Below are 22,719 nucleotides of genomic sequence, written 5' to 3' on the forward strand. Positions count from 1 at the left end.
ATTTTACTTTTAAACAAGACATTTTACAGGGTAGGAAATCAAAAGATATGGTAACTTACCAAAGGACTCAAACCCAAGTCTTATAAGCTACAGAAATAATGCTTTTTAAAAATCATGTTATACTGCTACCTTAAACAGAGACTGCAAAAGAGAGAGCTGGAAGAGAAACGGTAGCCAAGAGTATGAGAGAAAGCAGCTCTGTCTCAGAATGATCACATCTCAGGTTCTGTTTCCTAATGCATGGTCTTAGGAGTGATCTCCATTATTTTCATCCACATAAATCCTCATGATTAGAGCTCTCAGTTTCCTCCCGTTTAATCTGTGTCCCTGTGCCCTGTAATAGAAAAACCTAACCCTCATCTTGTGATGATTCTTAGGGGAAATCCCAGTTGTTTTCTAAAATAGTTCACCTAGTAATTTTTATAGTGTGTGTGATGCAGGAGATTGATCATAGGGCCTTGCACATGCTAAGCAAGTGCCCTATCACTGAGACATACCCCCAAGCTCTACACCTAGGAACTTTAAGGTTAGTTATTAAGTGCACGTGTAGAATTCCTCCCCTCATCCCTGTATTGAAACCCTAACCTTTAAATAGGATGGTATTAGGAGTGGAACCTTTGGAGGTAATTAGGTCCCAGGGCAAAGATCTCAAGATGGAATTGGTGGTGGTCTTTAGAAGAGGGAGCTAGCCCTCTCTTGGCCATCTGAGGATGTAACCAGGAAGAAGGCCTTCACCAGAACCCAACCATTCTGGCACCCTGATTTTAGACTTCCACCCTCCAAAGCCATGAAAAATGAATACCAGTTGTTTTTAAGTCACCCAGTTTAGGTTCTTTTTGATAGCAACCTGAGCAAATTAAAACAAGTGCACTTCTTTACGGCATTTCCTTCAAAATTTATGTTGTGTGTGTATAAACAAATATGTAATTTTCATAAAATTCAGCTAAGGCAAAGGGACTTGTGATATCATTTGTTTCCTGATTTTTTTTTGAGAATATAGCCCAATAAATGAAGAAATACAAATTTTATGTTTAAAAAAACTTAGATGCAGAGCTTAAAGATAAATACAAGATGGAATTCTTTTAATAGAGACTGGGATCAGTGGATAGCTACAATAGACTAAGTCACTTTGTTTCAGTCTTAAATAATAGCCAGCAAGAAATCAAATACTAAAAACAGGGTTGTTTTTCTTCCTCTGCCAACCCACCAGACTAAGATTGGTTTCAGGACAACTTAAAAGTGTCAGTATAGATTTTAAGATGTAATTGATAAAAAAGAATTTTACTAAAAGTACATTGGATATTTAAAACTGTTTTAGAACCAAATGTGGAAGCCAAATGATTCAGATATTAACAGCTATACATAGGATTTACTAGAAATGATGTCATTTTCACCATTAGTCATCCATTCTCAACACTCCAACACTTTGCTCATTTTGAATGATATAGATAAACATGATAAACACTTCATACATTATTTTGTCACCCAAACACTTCGAGAACAGAGACCATGGTTTTCAATTTTAAAACCCCTTTTATTACATTCAGTGCCATGCTCTGTACACAACAGGAACTCAGATATTGCTTACCACATGACTTCAGCACAAACAGACTAGTTTCAGTATATTTCTCTTAGTGATAATCTGATAGGTAAAAAGGGAACATTAATTCAACATTAATTTGTTCAACAAATATTTACTGATAGTCCAATTTATACCAGCCCTATGCTAAGCAGAGGAACCAGGAAGATAGAGACCCATTATGTGCCCTTTGTCAATTCGCCCCCTACCTTTAGACCATGGACCCTTCAGGGTTTTTGAAATGACAGGTCATCTTTAGGACCTTGACAGGAAGTGGCTGCACATGTCTATTCTACTATATTTTAAATGTATGTTGATGCTGTAGGGACTAGTATGCATATTTCCTTAAAAGCAATATTAATTCATATTAGTTATTTTTGGAAATTGTGTCTTTTCTCAATCAGCAGGTATTGATAGGGAATTTAAACAAAGTTTATACATTAAAATATTTATAGATGTTTGGAGACACTGGAAACTTCTGATGTGAAAATTTTAAAGTTTTAAGAAAATAGAAAGCTTAATAAAAGCCAAGAAAGCATTGTGAAAAAAGAGACCCTTTTTGGAATCTTAAAGGAGTTACTAGCACCTCTAACCTGTACACCAGGTACAAGGATATTTCCCATGTTTGCAAAGGACAGAAAATGTAATTGTTACTATTTATACAAAGAGGATCATTACAAACCATCACATTTACAGTGAGTACAAATATTGATCAGAAACCAATTTTTGTCATTAAGCTGGAACTTGTCAAGATTTGCTTTCCAAGGACCTTAATCCATAAAGAATAGATTCCCTCACCAGAGAAGTATTAGGCCAAGAGCCTGAAAGGGCTGTTACATGCTTAACAATTCTTTAAAGTCTCCTATTTTATCTTAAAAATTCATGTGGACTTTACATTGTTCCATATTTGCTTATTTTTAAAAAATGTGATCTTAATATTTGTATCCTCAAAATTTTCTACAAAATTCAATGTTCAAGGAACATTGCTCCATTTAAAAAGCAGGGCTATAAAAGGTGTTTCCCACATATACATAACAAAACATGACTTTTGAATGGATTTATTACACTGATAGGAAAATGGAAGCAACACCAAGGTGTCCCCCTGAGAATATGGAAACTGTAAGCTAATCTTTTGAGTATTAAACTATAAGACAAACAATTGATCAGAGCAGAAGTAAGCACACACAGGTAGAACGGAGCCTAGGTAAGCTCAACTGAAATAATGTTGAAGGCAATGACATCTAATGGAGTTGCCAATCAGAAGCTAATGTGGAGAAGTAACTACTGGCAGAGAATCTCTAGCATCTTCCAGGGGAAGAGGGTACCCTGGTCCACAAACATGAATATCAGCAGAACTATCTCCATAAGGAGATGGAGGCATGAGGCAACTTGCTTCCCTTGCTCAGAATCCATGCTCACCAAGTGAACCGGCTGTTCATAATTTGGCTTCTCAAGAAGATTTGCCTAAAGGGAGAGAATGATTGATAGTTACATTTCTCATTTTGAATTAAAATATTGATAGTTTTAAAAAATATCAGTTACTGTGAGCTTGGTTAATGTGATTTTCCCATGAAATAGTTCTATTCTCCATGTGCAGACAAATGTCTGTAAGCTTCTACTCTGGACCTTTCAGACCCTGGACATACCAAATTTGCTAAGGTGATGCCACTAATAAGAGTGGCCATTTGGCCTTCCCCTGGTAAAAATTCTGCTATCCTCAAAGGTCTGTGCTCATGCTGTTCAATATGTTAGCCACTAGCCACATGTGGGGATTGGGTACTCAAAATGTGACTAATTTGAATTTAGATGTGCTAGTAAGTATAAAATACACACTAGATTTTTAAAGTGTAAAAAGATCATTGTTTTTAAAATTGACTATAGGTTGAAATAAAATATTTTGGATATAATGGAGTAAAATGTTATTAATTCCATCTATTTTTTTTTTCCAAATGTGGCTGCTAGAAAATTGAAAATTACTGAAGTGGCTTCCATTATATTTCCACTGGACAAATCACTCTTTAATACAAATGCCAAATATGTTTGACTTTAAAGTTTGCATCATGTCCCTTATAACAAAGGAACATAGAACTGGGAAGATGTAGGAAAGGCCCAGTGGTATCATTCTTATATTAATATGAGTGGCTATTTCTTACTACCTTCCTTTAAAAAGGCCAAGAGGTAATGTCTTATGCAGTTCCTAACTATGGGTACAAAAGGCTGTGGAGTCAAGAGCCGGATCAAAGCTGACCTCTACCATGTTACTAGTCAAGACTGAGCAAACTATGTAACCAGGCCTCAGCATGCACACTAGTAATGTGCAGATAATAGTAGATAACCCCATAGGATGGTGCTGGCACATAGCTCTGACTGAATTAACATCTGATGAATGAACCCAAGAGCCAAACAGCTAACCCTGGCTTCCTAGTAATTTAGCATTGTGATTTCCAAAGGATTGAGTTATAAGGTAAATCTCAAAGATAAAAATGTGAAAAGATAGGTTTTTATTCATCAAAAGTTAACAGCAACAGGCACGTATTAAAATGAGTATGGCAAAGCCTTTAACAAATGGCTTTACACTCAAGCTTTCTCCCAAGAAAATGGCTGTTGCAACAAACTGTAAACATAATTAATAAACAGTCTTTTACAGTAACAAGGGAAATACAAATGAACTAAAAGAAAGCACCGGTTTCTCTTAAAACTAGATTACAGTTGTGCTTACTATACATAAAACAATTTTAAAACAAATTACAAAAGTGGAATGTTTTAAGTTTAAAATTAGTCCTTAAATTTTGTCCTAGAAAACATCTGTTCACATCAAAAGGCCCATCAAAGGGTAACGTTTCATCAAAGGGAGGGACAAGAAAACAATGCACTTTTTTCAAATCAAAACGAGAAGTTTGGTCACTTAGCTTTGTGCATAGTTTAAGGCAACTGGAGCAATCTGTTACAGCTTACCTACATCCCCCTCCCCCAAGTGTGGCTGCTCATTATGTCACATTCTAAAATAATAAATAAAAGCTTACATTTCCAATCCTTTCCCACATGGATGAACATAACACATGCACGGTCACACATGCACAAACATGCACGCAAACATACATCCACACATTCACACACAACATACCTCTCACTCACTGCAGCGAAAGGGACTTTAGTACCCTGGATCTGAAGGACACACTTCCCCATCCCACTTTATTTCAGATTGGCAAATACCCTGAGCTGATTATGGTGTTTTAAACATTCCACCTTTTTCTTGCATGTGCAGGTCAAGTGTACAGTAGTGAAAACAACATGCAATGTCTTCACTGCAGAATCATAACACAGCTAGGACATTGGCGTTCCTCCCCTCCCACCCCAAATTAAAAACTAACAGTTAAAAAAAACTGCATTGCCAAACAGCACTGGAGTAGAAGCTTGGCAGTACTCTATGATAAATGCACTGGAATAAATGCTCAGCTTCCAGTGCACGAAATAAAATACAGCAAACAGGAGGCTTTGGTGGCATCCAAAGAAGAAAAAAGGCAAACAGGGGGAAGAGCTGCAGTCTAAAGTTTGATCTTTAAATTTTTTTTTTTTTTTTTTTTTTAGTGGTTCCTTCACAATCATGCTCCAAAGCAATTTAGAACCAATATTTTCAGAGTTGATTTGTAAACACTGAGTCTTGCCAGAGGCAGCAGAGGCTGGGCACTTCACATTTCCTTTTTCTCAGAGAGAACTTAGTGGAAGGTACAGATACACAATGTTGCATCAGACTGGTTGAATTCCAAGAGATTGCTGCTGAAAGATTCAGTTCAAGTTTCATGTTTGAAGAATAAATGCTTTGAAAAATGCGTGGCACACTGAGAAACTTCTTTTTTTACTCTTTTCGGGTTCTCCTGCTGGGCTTTGCATATTCAAGGTTTCACACAAAAGCCAAAAGCATATTGCTGTATGTTCAGGTCTTATAATTAAAAAGTGGGTTCAAATGATCCAACTTAGGAAATCTTGGAAATAAATAATGCTGGCATCATTCACTTGGAAACCTTGGCAGTCAAGAGTAAGTTCTCTCACCTCAAGACCCCGTTTCACATTACTAAAAACCTCCATGAGGCAGTCTGTCCCACTGGTTCAGGGGTTATGATAACCGGTTTTCCTGAGGTAATAACTTTGAGTTCAACTCAAATGCGGCATCGGCATCCTCGCTGCTAGACTGCTCTCTCTGCAGCCCCTTCCAGCTGGCCTTATTCAGTCCCACATGTCCAAGCATTGTCTGGGATAGCCTTGTGTCTGAAAACCTGGCCCATTCTGTAAATAACGGTTCCACTAGGTAAGTCATAAAACCTTGAAAAATAAGAGAAAACGGCTATTAACGAATTCTCGAAATTTAGAGATCTAGACGACATTAACCTTCTTAAGTCCTATTCCAATACTACCTAAATCTTTTCAAAAATTCTAAATATGTGTGTTCATGTATAATTTACACATCTTTTCTGAAGAATCTATTCCTTAAAAAACTCAATGGAACTTTACCTAAAGGTAAACTGGTAAACATTATTAAGTCTTTCCTGATTATGTCTCTCAGTTGAACAACCACATCTTAATACTTATGCAAACATGCACTGGCCACATGGACTCTGAGGATACTAGGACAACACAACTCAAAGTTTAGTTTCAATGAGACAACTGGAGGCCAAGATGGGGTGTCTCCTCCAGGAGGTGGGTGCCGAGGCCAGAACTGGAACTAGGGAACTCACTGCTTTACCCCTCAGGGACAGAAACCTCTCTTAATAATAATTGGACAATTTGTCTAATTAACTTTAGAACTAAAACTCAGAAGAAGAATTAATCAGCTTAAAGATAACAGGGGAGATTAACTTTTAAAAATTATTGCAGTGAACACCAAAAGTGCACCAGGATCCTATTTTATAAATAACTCGTATAATTGATGGAGCTCAATTCATAGAAAAGGAGAACAAGTCATTTCAGAATTGTTTGTATCTGTAGGTTATACAATACTCTACTGCACATCATATCTGATTTCATACTAAGTACTATCTCACTTAGTCCAAAGAAGCCTCCTAGGAAATAGTTTATCAATCAAATCAAAACATACACGTTATCTTCCTAAAATTCTGACCTGTTAATAAAGTGAGAAATAAACAGAGCACACTAGTACACAGTATTTCTGAGTCTTCACATTTAAGAGTTTTCTTGAAGTAAAATATGTGGACCACAGATGGATCTCACTGAAATTAAAGAAATTATCCCAAACTATTTTTAATTAGGAAAATCCTATATGGTCTTATGGTTGATATTTTTTTAAGTGTACATAATTATGGTAACTGAACAATTATGATGATCTGCAATAAACTTTCTTTTATTGATTCATTCCCTCCACATAATATTAACTTGAGATTCTACTGTTCCATCCAGGGTGGCTGGGGATACAGAACACAACATCACTACCCTCAAGGAGCTTATGTTCTGGTGAGGAGAAAGAGATAGCAGAGAAGAATGTCATTAATACAGCCCAAGAACAGAGCAGCTTTTGGCAGCTTTCCTCTGGCCACCATGTCCTGCTGAGTCAGGCCTTTACGGTTAAATCACCAACAGTTGAGGGCTTGTACCCAAATGTAGAACCTTATTATCGTAGGTGTTACACGACCCATTTTATGTGATTCTTGCCATTGTTACAACAGGTTGAGATAAAAATACCCAGGCCAGGGCTGTGGGCACAGGCATGCAGCTGCCTCTTGGAGGTACACTCTGTCAACGGGGACCCTTCAAGCACAGCTGCCTCTATCTGCACAGATTTCACAAATCTCACCTCACTCTTACCCAGGAACTACTCAGCAAAACTAACATCAAAGAAAATTATATTTGTTACACATGACTCACACTTACAAATCCTAAGCAGGCTCCAGGTAATCACTATTAAGATTTGACATCACAAAGACCCATTTGAAGCCCTACACCTACAGCTGGTTAACTATTGGTGGGCAAACTATCTGAAAATGGCGGACTTGCAGTATTCAACTCCTAGGGTGGCTGCGAGGAGTCAGCAGATGTCCACTCTCCTCATCACATCATTTATCTTATCCCTGGTCCTCTGACGACCCATTCTAGAAGTGCCCAACACTGACCAGACCTGCACTTCGAGATGAACAATTTGAGGAGTCTAGCTTCTGCACTCTTAGAAAAATCATGAATTTCTTAACCTCACTTGCAAGTTCTATTAACCGATTAAGACCCAAGTTTTTAATTCTGTGAGTATTTCAATGAAATTGACCCAGGTGCATTAAGATAGGTTGGAGCTCATAATCTACAACTTATATATTATATTAATAATAAAAATTACATAGTCATATAATTATATACTATACTTAAGATTTTTATACATTTTTCTACATCTAGAACAATGGGAAAATGAGTTAAAATAGAGAGTCATTTCCTCAGGCAAAAAGACATTTATTTAGAAGAGCTAGAGTAAGTTTACTACTCATTCACTCATCTTCAATTCCCTTTTGCCCATATTTCATCCATGGTTTTGCATTTGAAAATTATCCTATTTGACAATCAAGACAGAGCAGATCTATTTCTTAACTATATTATCCATCTGCTAACTTCCGCACTCCAGGCCAGTCTGGGCTTTCCCAGAGGTTCCGCATCCCTATGCACTCCTACAGGTCTGACCACTCTCTGTCACAGCTTCTCTACCTGTCCCTCTGCAGTCAAGCCATTCACTACCCATTTTCTTCCACATGGGAATCCTTTACAATTACAACATAATAATTACATTTTCTAATTTCTGATTCTACAGCATGATCCTCCTTTAGCAGTATTATGCCACAGAATTGTTCTACCTTCTCAATTTCTAGAAACCTTATTTTTTTTTGAAGTTCAACCTAAAGCTCAAAAGGCCCTACTCAATGAATACTATCTACCAAAATTACATTCTTACCTCAAAACCTTCTTGAGCAACTTGTCTCCACCATTCCCTACTTTACAACCAAACCCCAAAACACTCAATGCCAGGCTATCATTCCTCTGCTCTTCTACAAGCCACAATGCTTTAATCACAGAATATTTCACTGTGTTCTACTACAGTTAGTAGTTCATTCAACGAACAGTTCTCCACAGCCTCCTGTGTGTAGGTACAGTGCAAGGCTTTAGGAATACTCTAGGCAAGGCAAGGTGTGAGCAATAGTGTAAGCACTTGGTGCCTGGAAGAGGACCACCTAACACTGCCTGCAGAGTGAAAAGCACATGCTGGAGGAGGCATCATGTGAGATGGGTCTTCAAGAAAAAGCAGTCATGGGATGCAGACAACAAAGAATGGAAGGGCACAGAGGGTGAAAGAGTCCTAACAAGAGAAAACAAGAATAAGATTTCTTAAATTATTTTAAAAACTAGAAATGAGCACAATTTCAATATAGATTGTATATTTTGAATAATTTCTCTTCTTGACAAAATTAAAATGACATTTTTTTCAAACCAGCTATATTTAAATGTATATAGTTACCAATCTGGATGTTGGCAATAGATTCAGTCTGACGATCACAAAGTGGACTCACACTCAAATGATACTTTTTTTCTATATCTCCTAAAAATTAAAAAAGGAATTATTAAGATGGAACACATCTATTGGCTAAATATATAATTAAGGTCTGCATCATTCCTATAAGTACCTTAGAAAAATATATTTAACCCTCATGAGGACAACTTCTCAATTAGTTTCCTTTTCTTTTTTTTCTTTTCTTTTAGACAGAGGTTTATTTAGGAAAGAAAAGGCACATTAAAGGGATAATGCAGGCCATCTCCAGCGGGGAGACAGCTTGATTATGTTTTAAACTTTAAGTTATTCATACATAGAAAAGATTGCTGGGTTGATGTTTAAATGAAAGAAGTAGAAAACCTTTACTAATGTACCCTCAAGACTATAATTCTGTCAGCATTTTAGTTTAAAACTTAGTTTTTAAAAGGGTACAGCATAAAATGGAGACCCCTGGGCTCTGACTTTGAATCACATTCAACAACAAAAAAAGTCTTACATGTTTACACGGACATGTCTTCCACATACAATAAGGGATGAAGCAAATTCAGAGAAATCTTTCTGTACAATAAAATTTCCAGCCTACACTATGTATATTCATAAATGCATAAGTATATGTATATATGATAATTCCAAAAGAAGACTACTAATTTTCAAAACAGATGCTCAATTTGCACTATGTGCACATTATACTGGCTGTATGCACATCTATGAATTATTGTTAAAAATATCAAGAGGCTCTTATAAATGCTGAGTTCTTATTTTATTCATGCAATGCTAAAACATGAACTGAATAATTTATTAGTCAATACTATAACTTGCCTTGGTGGAAGAATTCTTCTGTTACTTTTTCACTCCATTGTTTGCTTAATTCCCAGGTCCGACAAGGGTTACAGATATCAGCACATTTCAAAGCCATCTAGCAAACAAAATGTTAATTTTGTGGTGAGAAAAAAAAAATAAGATCTCAATTGTACTAAGTTTAAACATACCCTAACAATGGGAAAAAGAACACTTAAAAAAGAAAAAGAGGCCAGGTTCGGTGACATGTGCCTGGAATCCCAATGATTTGGAAGGCTGAGGCAGGAGGATTACAAATTCAAGGCCAGCCTTAGAAACTTAGCGAGACCCTCTCTCAAAATAAAATATAAAAGGAGCTGGCAATGTAGCTCAGTAGTAAAATTGCCCTGGGTCCAATCCCAAGTAGCAAAAAAAAAGAAAAGAAGAGAAGAGAAAAAGAAAAAGAGCTAGAGTATAGCTCAATTGTACAACACGTTAAAGTTTAACATGCATCAGATGTTGGGTTCAATCCCCAGAACAAACTAAAAAAAAAAAGAAAAGAAAAAATATATATATATTTTGTTGTTGTTGTTGGTTTTGTTGTTATTTTTCAATGGCACATTATAATTATACATATTAGCAGAATTAATTATGCCATATTTGTACATGTCCACAACATAATTTGATCATGGTATTCTGATCTTGCAGACATTTTCTTCTCATCAGAATTCTTGAGTATAAAAATACCAGGCTCAGGGGCCATGGATGTGGCTCCGTGGTAGAGCACTTGCCTAACATGCATAAAGCACTAGGTTCGATCCCCAGTGCTACACAAAAATATAAACAAATAAAATAAAGGTATTGTGTCCATCTACAACTAAAAAAAAAAAAAAACACCAGGCAGCAGATCTGCCAATGCTTTCCTGGAAAGTGGATCCTGACTAAGGAAACACCTTAGCTGTCTCTCCAGATTAACTACCCTGAAAAAACATTCTAGAATATTTTATTTTTATTGTAATAGTAACATAATTTACCCTAGAAATACAACCTTTCCAACCCTCATTTTACCTGTAAAACCAAATGCCTATGTCTGGCATCTTCTAGGCACAAGTCACCTCTATCCAAATGGGACCTAAACAATGACAGGTACTCGTTCTGACGACTGATATCTGTGGCCAGTATCAAAGCACCTATCTGAGTCTCCATTTGCTGCCTGTAATTAAATAAATATAAGAAGAAAGTATAAGACTTTTAGTTAAATAATTATTCTTGATTTTTCCCCTTAAGCAAAGCTTTACAGAGCCCTAAGATATTCAAACTGCCATCCAACTTAAAAATTTTATCTAAAAAAAAAAATGTATTTTAAAAAATTCATTTAAAGACTATTAAAACAATCAAAACTAAAACCAAGGGAGTTTGTAAGAAAATGCCAACATATAAACAGTCCAAAAAAGTGCCTTTGTTTTTGCTAACCAAGGTAGAATTATTTGCTTTAAAAAAATGAATATAGCATTGGTATGGTATTTGAGAAAATCCTTTTCTAGGGTTTCTTTGCTGGAAAATTCTTGTGCTGAGGATAAACAACTTTGGTTTCTCTTTGATGCCTGAGATTTGAAAGGCAGAAGGAAGATTCAAATGGAGAGAATACTAGACCATTGAACAAATGACCACCTTAGGCATTTTGACAAATATGCCTAAGGAAATTCTAATGATACCACTAAAAAATTAATTAAGTTTAAATTTGACTATATATTCAAAGTCAAATTCAAGAATTAATCAAATATTTGTATATGAATATTCAAATTTCTAGAAGAAAAAGGTGACATGCTAATAGAAATAGCAAATATAAAATATTAATATCACCTCATGTCAAGTAACTAGAGTAATACACTGAAAAATCCCTTCCCTTTGTTCTAATGCAAGTATATCTTTAATGGTCAGCAAACAGCTGACAAACACATTAAAACACTCACAAAATTGATTAAAGTAAAATAAACCCTAAATGAACAAAATGTAAAAGGATACTATTAACAGTTTTCCTCATTTTCAGTTTATTTTTATTAAACCTAAAGAAATCAACAAAGTTAATCATCAAATGCAAAACAGGATAAAAAGTAAACAATGAGGCAAATATGTTAATCTGTCTTAATAAAAACATCCCCAAAGTTAGATAAATAAATACTGTACAGTTTAAGCAATTTTTATATTTGTGCTACAGCAAGAAACAGTTTACTTACCAGAAGTATTGTCATACTCCAAATGGTAACCATGAATAGATTTAAAAAAATAAAAAATAAAGTCCAGCTTTTTCCTTATAGTCATTACATAAAACAGTTTTTTAAGAAAACAGTTTTAAATTATAAAAGGAAAAAGGTAAATGAGTGTAAATTTTAATACTCAAGCATACACCCTGACACCTCACCACTTTTCTTGATGGATGGTACATGGTTTTCTGAAGTGCATCTTCTCTATGTGTAGCATCAGTAAAACCTTTTTATTTTCACTACTTTCATGTTTATTTGTGAACTATACCATGGCAGTTCACCACCACCATGTTGAACTTATTTACATTGATACTTTTAATAGTCCTTTTAAACATTAAATTATGTTTCTAAAATATTATTTTCTTTTCATCATATATTTTAATAGCTCTAAAAGTGACTTTAGAACTATGCTCTTGAGGACACAGTTTCATTCTTTCCTTCTCAGCAATTTTGAAAACTTCCTGAGACAGACTGTAATGAATCTACTTGTTATATAGAAAAATTACTTTCTACACAATTTGCCTTTACACCTAGACCTTAAGGTTTTATTCAGCTGAGCATACAGTGGAAATATGTAAGACCTATTTAAGTAGTAACCTATGACTGAGCCCTTTTGTATCTGGAGTAAATGTTCTAGTACTCAAATTCATAGAATGGTCTTTCATAAAAATAAATAGCCACTAAAATATTACTGACTGGATATATAGTACAGGATTAAACATTTGAAATTTTGATAAATATATTTTTAAATAAGATAATTTATCCATTTAGTTTAACAAAAACTGAAAACTATAGAACACCTGGACATAATAACATTAATTTCAAAACTTAGATTTATTTGCCAACTTAATTTCCATAGTTAATAACAAATTAAATTTGTCTTAATCCAACATACCTTCTTTCTAATGGCAAATGTGAGAATAAACCGGATTCTCTCAATAAGCCCACTGCAGATCTCCAGTGGTGATTTTCCAGTACTGAGGTATTCTACAAAAAGTATGTTTCTTAGTTACTTAATAGTAAGTCTCTTCCTAAACAAAGAATTAATTGTCAGTAATATTAATCTGATCAAAATTCTAGCATTCATTGAGAATTTATTTTTGCTACTTTTATTTCTTCAAAATATGAAACATTTATTCTAAAATGCAAAAAATCAGACTTTGATGATAAAACTGCACTAACCTTGTATAAAGTTGCCAAGTAATGGTTAGTTTTAATAAGGAAAGGTTGATTAACACCTGGATGATCCAGATCATGAGTGGCAGCTGCAATTAAGCTCAGCAAGATATCCCAAGGAGTTACAGAATTGGCAAGCTAAAGTGTGACAAAAGAATAATTAATCATATATTTGAAGTAAACTCTACACCACTAGAGTAGTTTTGAATTAGCAGCCAGTGGTAGTGTTGACAATCTTCCCCCACTTCATGTCATTTATTTCAGGCAGACTATTCATGAATGCCACCAACACCTGCCAGGTACTACCTTATCAGGACACTGTGGCAGGTGTGATATAACAGTGTCCTATGGAGTTTACAGAGCTTATCTTTATACTGCTTCATTTTTAACACACTTACCTAAAATGATAGCTGAAGTATAAACCATTTATTTTTTAAATGGTTTTTGAAACCTGACAAACACAGGTGTGTGTATTTTCATTATTGGAGCTATTACAAAGTAGAAGACCTATAATTTCCAGAGTCTTTATCTATCAATAAATTGATCACTGAATTTCAATAATGTAATTTAAATGCAAGGTTATTCCTGTAGTCTTAATATTTAAGGAAGCTACTGAGGAATCATGCAGGCAGAAGTTTAGGTGAAGTGTGTAATAAAATTCTCTCCCAATGGATGTATACATTCAGAACAAGGTACACACAAAGTCAAGTCACACAAGAGGGAAATCTGTAAACTGGCACTTATAGTTTTATCTTCAATAATCATTACCAAACTTATTTGATACAATAAAACAATCTACAACAAAAAAGTCTAATATTAGCTGACTGAAATTCAACAATTAAATTAGTCACATTGAGTCTAGCATCTGCTCTCATGAACTCCCTCTTTTTCTGGCAAAATTCTACTTATCCTTATCCTATAAGGCCCAACTCCACGGATCCACCCTCCAGCTACTTCCTAAGCAAAGGACTGGTTTGTGCTCCTGTAGCACTTCACAGGGCTGACCATCCTTGTGGTTTTCATGTTAGGTTCTGACATGTTCCACAACTAAAACTTCAAAGGTCAAAATTCATTTCTTATATACATTCTTTGTCATCAGCTATGTAGTCTGTACTCAGTGCAAGAATAATGTGCATATGATACATTCCACTTTGTGTTTGTGGAATTGCATGTATTTGTATGACACCAAAAAGATAGGACTCTTATCTCTAGTAGACATCAAGTATAGAATAGAAATCAAAGTTGAGAGAGAGATTTAGGAATCATCACCTGCAGATGTAACTGAGAGCCATGTGAGCCCATGAACGACATCTATCCCAGAATCTGCCTAGTAGTGCCCCCAGCATTACTTCAAAACAGTTCTCTCCCCTTATTCTGGCTAGATGTGAGGAGGAAAACAACTAAACCAGTTTGTGCCAGTTGAACTGAGAACACAGCCAGTCATCTGATCTTTCATGTCCCATTTTTTTTACTATATGTATCATGACTTTTTAAATATCATCTTTATTATGGTATAACTTCCATGCAGTAATAAAATATATACATTTTATGCATACAGTTTTGACACATGTATACTCTCAACTATCCCAATCTTTAAATTAAAAATTTTAAAAGGCCAACCTGAAACCTTTCTTTGAGAACTTTGTGGGAGAAATTGATAAAGAACCTCCGTGCAAGTCTGGAAAATGAAATAATGGAGACAAATTCTCTGAAGCACAGAGGAGGGCTGACCTAAATAGAGAGGGCTCCTCCTACTACCCATCTTCCACTGGCCACACCTAACTACAGCCAGGAGCTAGGAAATCTAAGAGATGGCAGGTAAGCAGGCTGGGGAGGCTTGTGGATAAATGAAGACAAATGTGATTTTAAACACTTTTCATCATTAACAAACTCAATGAACTCTATCTATAAAAGCCAAAGCTTTGATTAAGGACATAGAATCACTGAGCCCTCAATGCAGCAACTGCCTTCTCCCTTACTACAGTACACACTGAAAAACATACATATATCATTTCTCCCTTTAGTATTTACATTTTGTCTTCAAGACTGAACTTACATGGACTATAAAGAATTTTGTTCCAATTGAGCCTGATATCCTTGAATTACTGACAATGTTAATAATCATGGTTGTCACTGAGGAAGCTGTGATTTCTGCCTCTGTTTTCTATTTTATGTTTAGACTCACTCTTACATATGAGTTTAAATCAATTACTATATTAATTTAGCAATATCTGTGAAAGATTGGTTCTTGGCTGCCAGTGCAGCCAAGTCACAAACTTAGGAAAAAGTCTCTGAAAGTAAATTCAAAGCAAATTTCTTATAATTTACACCTAAAGTCAAGGTCGACCTCTTACCTTAGGTTCCTTTAAGTAACAGTGCATGGCCTGAGTAACATCTGCAGCATGGACTGCATTATGATAAGGATTTTGACTGTGGTAATCTTCTTGAATCATAACTGCATCAAAGAAAAAAAGATCCCAATTGTACTGTAAATGGGTGACATGTAAAGGTACAAAAATTGTGATAATCGTCAGTTATCCACTCATATTTTCCATGGAGCTATCAGCTAAAATTGTCCAGATTTGAAGAGATGATAATCAACTCACAATTCACATTTACTGTCTTTCATCTGAATATGTCTGACTAGATACATTCTGAGAAGTATGACATTAGGCAATTTCATTGCTGTGGGAACATCATCGAATGTACTTGCACAACTTTAGTGGCTACAATTCATTTGGGTATATGATCTCCTGGGACCACTGTCATACATATAGTCTGTCACTGACAAAAAGCTGTCACGTGGTACACAATGGCAAATGTGTTTTAACTAAAAAATTTTGAGTGGTTTGTTACAGAGCAATAGATAACTGATGAATCTGATAAAAAAATTAAACAAGTTCTCATACAAATCTTATTATTGTTAAATGGGTTAGACTCACCTAAAAATCTACGAAGTTTCATCATATCTAAATGGAAGTACTCAATTAATCCATGAAGACTAAATAAATGAAAGGTTAAACTTACTAGACTATTTCCTAAAAAGAAAGAAGAGATATTGCATTAGTAGAAGACATATAAAGTAACATAATTAACACTGCACTTTCCAATTTGGATTTTGAATACAAAACTCAGAAAGTAAGTATCCTCACTCCTACTTTTGGTCTACCTAATTCTTTTTAATTTTACCTGTTATGAACTTCAAATGTAACAATTTTGTTCTACTCTAAGGGGGGGAAAACTTTTATTGTTTCAGTTTTCTACAACCAAAAAACTAAAAAATAAACCTTTCAGATAGATTATTTTTTTTAAAGTCACCAAAATAATTAGAAAACTTTGATAACTGCCACACACTGATTAAGCCAATTCAACTTCCCAAAGCACCTAAAACATGGTTGCTTTTAACCCCTTCTTCTAATATGCCCTCTATCACCTAGATTTAACTAAAACTGGCTTTCCCTGAGGAAAGGTCTTGGCTGCAACCTTGTTGGGTGAAGGCTATTTATTCTTAGGTACTCAGGGCAAGGCAGATCAGTGACCTCTTCAAAAGCCCCAGGATCAAAACTATACACTCAATCACTTGCCTTTTCCATATTTGCAGCAGAAAATCTAAGAGTTCTTTGCAGGGGGATATTGGAAAATTATGTCCCTAAAGATTCATGGTCAACAATGCCCAGCAATCTTACTGTTTTTCCAGTGAACTAGGAAATGCTTATTTTCAAGACTTTTCTACTCTTCTCAAACTTTCAGCATACTCACCGCCCATCTACTACTCCTCATTCTTCACAGCCTCCTACTTCACAGAAAAACCACAAGCCCTCAAGTTTCCCTTTCAGTCAAAAGCAAATCCATCCACACCTCCTCAAGGAAGGTCCCTTTCTAGTTCATCAGAGACACCTACTATCATGCAAATCAATCAGTGTCTTTCTCCTGTATTGTTCCAATAGGCATCAGCATTCAAACCTTCTCTAAATTCCCATTTCTTTCAAACAACAAAGAATCTGGGCTTCTCTCAGCTCCTCTATCCCCTACACAGCCAAGTCTTTTCATCCTCAACTTCCACTCCTTTATCTATCACTGAATGACAAGAGTCATATCAAGTACAGAAATCACATTTGGAAAACGTACTATCTGTATCATGATTAGTTTTCCCTTCCATGCTATAGCTCTCCATTTTTTATCTTATATTAGATTTATCAAAGTTTTAGAGACTTCTTCTAAAGGACACATACAGATATTAAATAGACTATGTTTTAAAGGGGTATGATGTCAGAAATTACTGCCAACTGCTAATCTTCAGATAACAACATATACAGTATTCTAATATTCTTTGAAGAAGTTTATGATTCTTACTAAGATGTAAAAAAGATTAACTAGTTCCAAATTGAAATTTTACAGTATTAATATTTAAGAAGGATAATAAAGGACTAGTTAACTGAATTTGTAATCCAAAACAGACTAAATACAATTGTCAATAGAAATCATAGCTGAGAAAAAAACGTAAATTAACTGGAGCAATATTTGCCATGAGCAACATTAGAAAGGATGTGGTGAGCCAGAGATTCCTTTTCACGAGTACCTGGCAAATCACCTTCACATGGAAAGAGGAAAAAAAAAATTAAACCTTTTACTTTTAGAATGGATTCAAGTCCTAATAACACCCTACTGGAACAAACATAAATCCACATGATTTGGAACCATTTTTTAAAAAATGAGTTTTATTCCCACAGTTACTGCTGGAATAACCAAGTTTTCTTCAGTTGTGTACATAGATATTTTAGAATGGTATATTCATTCTGTGTATTCAGGTTATCATACAGTTCTCCCAAATCATTGTCCAAATCTTACAAAACAAATCACCAATTTCTAGGGTCTAGAATAAGTTTTACAAAAGCTAGGACCTAAAGGAGAAATATCTTCTTCTGGAATTCAGGCAAACAATGGTAAGAACTTTATCCTCCACTAAGAACTTTCCGGGAATCTGTCAAGAACTAATCAATTCAAGTATACTTCCCATATCAAACTGAAAAACTTACTTCTTCCCTTTTTCAGTTCAAAAAACACTGAGTATTTTAATACAGTGAATGAGAGTACAAGTCAATAAAACATTTCAAAACAAGACATGCTTAGTTGTATTAAACAAACAAACAAAAACAACACAGGAAAACTTTTTTTAAAAAATGGAAAGGAAAATAAACACTTTCTTGAAAAAGAAAATGTAATTATAGAAAAGCTATCTCATAAAAATATACCAAAAGATGGAACTGCCTAAGGTTTAGTGGCCCTCAATGGTTTTTAGAAAGTGATCCTCCAGAGACAGTGCCACAACACAGGCTGGCACATAGTGTCCTTAGGAACCAGGAAACTCTCTGGGGCAACATGCTATATCTTGCTCCCACAGCATCACTTCACTCTCATCCCTGCAAAAGGAGCATCAAGTATATCTAGCAGACAGTAACTATTTTCCTCCTTGGAGCAGACAGCTGGGGACCATTTATCTTGGCATGAATCACCGAGTTTTGCCTCCCTGTCCTCTTCCTAGTATCATCTGGGGAATTACCAGAGTAAGAAATACAAGAAAACACTGGATCAATAAGCAAGAAGGGGAAAGTATACACTTGGATACCAAGAACACATATCTGGAATTAGTTTCAGGGTAAATAGTGTTTAAAGGAAATCCATTATGATTGCATAATGCAAGTTGATGAAATTCCTTCTGACCATTTGTTCAATAACATCTCTTTAAGTAGAGAATTTCTATAACTTTTAGGTAGCTGTAATTGACCGTGTGCATCACCTCCTATAAAACAAAGGTGGCTAACCATGGGCAGATTATACTAACCCCTCATGATCTGGAATCAGCACTAACAAGCAGCCATTCAACCACTTTCTCCACAATTACAGATGAAGAAGTTAGGTAATCAAAGGGAAGGTAAAGTGCTAAGTTAACTAATATAGATTGGAGGCTATCACTTTTGACCACCCTACACAATACCAAGCTTATTTCTACTTGCATCCCTGAGTCCCTGTTGAGGACTTCTAAAAATAAAATTTAGAGGTGAACAATCAACGATTTCAATGAATGACAGGCATCTCAGCAGCCTAATAATAGACTATGAGCTGACAGGTTATATAAGGCTAAACCTTAAAGGTGTTTCATTTGTATTTATTTGATATAATAACTTGACATAATAACTAAAGTAATATTTGTATTGAGTTGTGAAAGAAAAACATTCCAGATCTAGAAGGAGATAGTCACCTGATATCTCACTACCTGTGTTTTCAAGAAAGCCCAGGGGAAGACCAACTGTTAGTGACATTCGAGCCTTTCTAGCACTGACTGCCAAGGTGAGGGCAGGGAGAGCAATAGGACACCTAATCACCAAAGGGCAAAGGAGAGGTGGAAGAAAAACAGACAGGGAAGAAAAATAAAAAGGGAAGTGGAAGGTGACTTTGCTGATAAAGGCAAACCTCACTGTCTTGACCATTTTGCCAAGCATAAGTCCACTCTATTTCCTGGCTACAATGTGTAAACAAAGCAGAAGGTGTGCAGAGAGGTACTTTCTGTACCCATGGCATACAGCCTAGAGGAAATAATGGGGTGATATTATAAGGCCCACATTGATGTTCAAGATAAAGCTGTGTTTATTTGTCCACTTTTTAAATATTGGCTTCTTATGAAAGAGCTCGCACCCCAAAGTGAAATAAGCAAAAGCAAGTGATTTCAAAGGACAGCAGCAAAGCCACATATTTATTTTGTCACTACAAATAGTCAGAACTGACTTCCTCTCCATGTACTTTCTGCTTTGCTTCATTTTATTAAAAAGCTATTTAGGAAAAAAAGGGGGAAAAGCTAGAGGAACTGCATATACCACGATGAATTACACGAAAATATTTATCCTAAATAAAAGATATTCCCAAAGGGAATCCAGTTTGGGTTCCCAAAGAAAATAGTGAACCATGGCATCTCCAACCCAAACAAAACTAAACCAAACTCTGGAGTGGGTGGGGCAGATCAGATCACCTGTGAGCATCTTATTCAAACCACTTTTACTCCATAGAGATTCCAATACATTCTCCTAAGCTACAAACTCTTCCTATCCCATCGTGAGAGGCAGTGCCAGAGGGAACCATTGCTGCTGACTGTAACATGACATGTCTGTGTCTCAAGAACACAGAGAAAGCAAGCCTGGGAACCACGGCACTTCAGGAAAGGATGCATCTCAAGTGGCAGCCAAGCCACCAATCACCTGGGATACACTGGGATACAGCACCAGAAGAGGTCACTATAAATAGCCACAATCTAAAAGAAACCAAAAAGGAAAAATTGAGGCCATAATGAGATAATAAGGCTTACTCTGTGTTATTAAAAATAGCTGCAATAACTGCCAACTGGCTGCATCATCATGATGATGAGTTTTGATTACTGCGTAGGGTAATAATAAAAGCACAAAATTTTGAGATTGTCAACATTTAGAAAAGTCACTATAAAAAAGACACAAAATGATGCTCCCTCTGCCAGCAGAGGGCTCATAACCTGAGTCAATGAAAACAACAGCCCACCAAGGGCTGCACCATTAATGCAGTAATCTAGAGGCTACATTAACTTGAGTAAGTCAAATTCTTCACTTACCATTTGTTAGTCTATCAAATAGAAAGATATCAAAATTCCAATTTCCAACTTTTTCCAGCATACACTGAAATGAAAACCAAACATTCCTACTGTAATTTAATTTTAATAACATTCTCTGTCTTTTGTAGATAGTCCATAGAGAAGTTAATGAAAATGGAAAGTGACTGATTTACTTCAAGAAATACCAAGTATCATTCTTCTTTTGGCTCCAAAAAATGCTCAAAGATATAAACTCAATTTGAAAAATAAAATCATTATTTTGTTTTTCAATTAATGAATGTACAGGTCTTAGTCTTTCACCTTATTCCTATAGTCCCACAAATTTTCACGAATTCTAAGATAATTTAAACATCACAGAAGTGTGATTTATACGTTGCATGGACTAAAAACTAGATTTTTAAAAATCTAGTAAAACTGAATTAAAATGGCTACCTTAACACTGACACCCACTACTAAGCAAGCATTATTTTCCATCCTCAGTCTATAGATGGGAAAACAGGTAAAACTTAGCGCTAATATGCTCAGCTAGAAAGTGAAAGAGATGGGATCTTAGTCTGGTTCTGGAACTCAGGCACCTGACATTAATACTATACCATACATAAATTATCTATTATTCATGTTTTTAAAAACATTCCCAACTTAAGGGATATTTATTATCTTTAAAAAACATTTTAGAGCTATTAATATAACTTACTACATGAACTTTTATGATGATGTGTACTTTAGCCAACCAAGTAAATCTCATAAAGATCCTTTAAAAAACAAATATTTTAATACCATAAATTCTTGGGCACTCTTTTTTATTGGTATTGCCTAGTATAAAACTCAAGGCTTTGCATATCTTTTGTTCTCAGCCCACATCACATATTCTTTTTTTTTTTTTTAAGAGACAGAAATGGTACCTTGATTTGATCATTACACAACATATACAGGTATGTTATACTGTACCTCATAAACATGTACAAATGTGTGTCAATTAAAAACAAGTATTCAATTTAAAAAATTCTATCTGACAACATTTTGAGTCTCTGCCAGTAATGTGGCAATAGTAAAAAAATATCGAACATTCACAAACTTGTGTGTCATCCTTGCCCAGGGTCTGTGATAATCTTCTCTGCATCATTCCAGTTTTAGGTATATGTGCTGCCGCAAGGAGCACTACACCACATACTCTCAACCTGAACATCTTGTGGACTTTTTCAAGAACAAGATTTTATTCTATTTCCAGAAATTAAATGTCATATACATTGTGTATAAACTGACAGAAGCAATACTAAGATGGTACTAATAGAGTTTGTTAAAATTATGATGTACTGATATAAGCAATAACACACAGATCACATTCTCACTTTATAAAGCCAAGCTTGTAAACTTCAAAATTTAAAAAAAGTATAAGCAGTTTCCACTGATTTCTTTCATCAAAAAGCAAATGTTTTTCACATTAATGTGATTGTTATGAAGGTACCCCCAAAATTTACAAAATCTAAAAAAAATAGTTTATAAAATTTGGCCTATAAAACTAAGTCAAACAATAATTTAAAATTATTTAAAATCCTCATGTGGTCAAGAATAAGTTCATTTAACTTCAATCTGAATTATGACATCAGCTCTAAATACATAAAGATGAAGCAAATAAAGCTCACATTCATTGGGTTTAGCTAAGAAATGTCTAACTCCTCAAAATCTCTCTCTTTTGGGTACTGGGAATTGAACCCAGAGGTGCTTAATTATTGAGTTACATCTCCAGCCCCTTCTA

The 22,719-nt window shown here is 35.2% G+C and overlaps 1 protein-coding gene and 1 non-coding gene across 8 annotated transcripts in view; both read right to left on the bottom strand.

The window, feature by feature from the left end:
• Nucleotides 1-1,513: 1,513 nt before the first annotated feature.
• The window catches only part of Pde7a (phosphodiesterase 7A), a 104,181-nt gene continuing 82,975 nt past the window's right edge, over nt 1,514-22,719 (bottom strand). For 3 of the 7 annotated variants that reach the window (XM_021724905.3, XM_021724906.3, XM_021724908.3), the window contains exons 5-13: nt 20,964-21,027; nt 16,273-16,368; nt 15,685-15,785; nt 13,337-13,468; nt 13,050-13,141; nt 10,959-11,103; nt 9,933-10,029; nt 9,081-9,161; nt 4,064-5,899 (exon numbers count right to left, since the gene is read on the bottom strand). In XM_021724905.3, the coding sequence (XP_021580580.2) occupies nt 5,694-5,899; nt 9,081-9,161; nt 9,933-10,029; nt 10,959-11,103; nt 13,050-13,141; nt 13,337-13,468; nt 15,685-15,785; nt 16,273-16,368; nt 20,964-21,027 (1,014 nt within the window). In that variant the 3' untranslated portion in view covers nt 4,064-5,693. Of the gene's footprint in view, nt 3,044-4,063; nt 5,900-9,080; nt 9,162-9,932; nt 10,030-10,958; nt 11,104-13,049; nt 13,142-13,336; nt 13,469-15,684; nt 15,786-16,272; nt 16,369-20,963; nt 21,028-22,719 lie in introns of those variants that run through there. The other 4 variants (XR_002483689.3, XR_002483688.3, XM_078017093.1 and 1 more) reach the window with 4 other exon arrangements.
• On the bottom strand, nt 22,015-22,122 carry LOC120883783 (U6 spliceosomal RNA). The gene has a single exon (XR_005725982.1). It is a non-coding gene; the product is annotated as a U6 spliceosomal RNA (small nuclear RNA).

This window comes from Ictidomys tridecemlineatus, chromosome 7 (assembly GCF_052094955.1).
Source record: "Ictidomys tridecemlineatus isolate mIctTri1 chromosome 7, mIctTri1.hap1, whole genome shotgun sequence".
In the NCBI taxonomy this organism is placed as follows: domain Eukaryota; kingdom Metazoa; phylum Chordata; class Mammalia; order Rodentia; family Sciuridae; genus Ictidomys; species Ictidomys tridecemlineatus.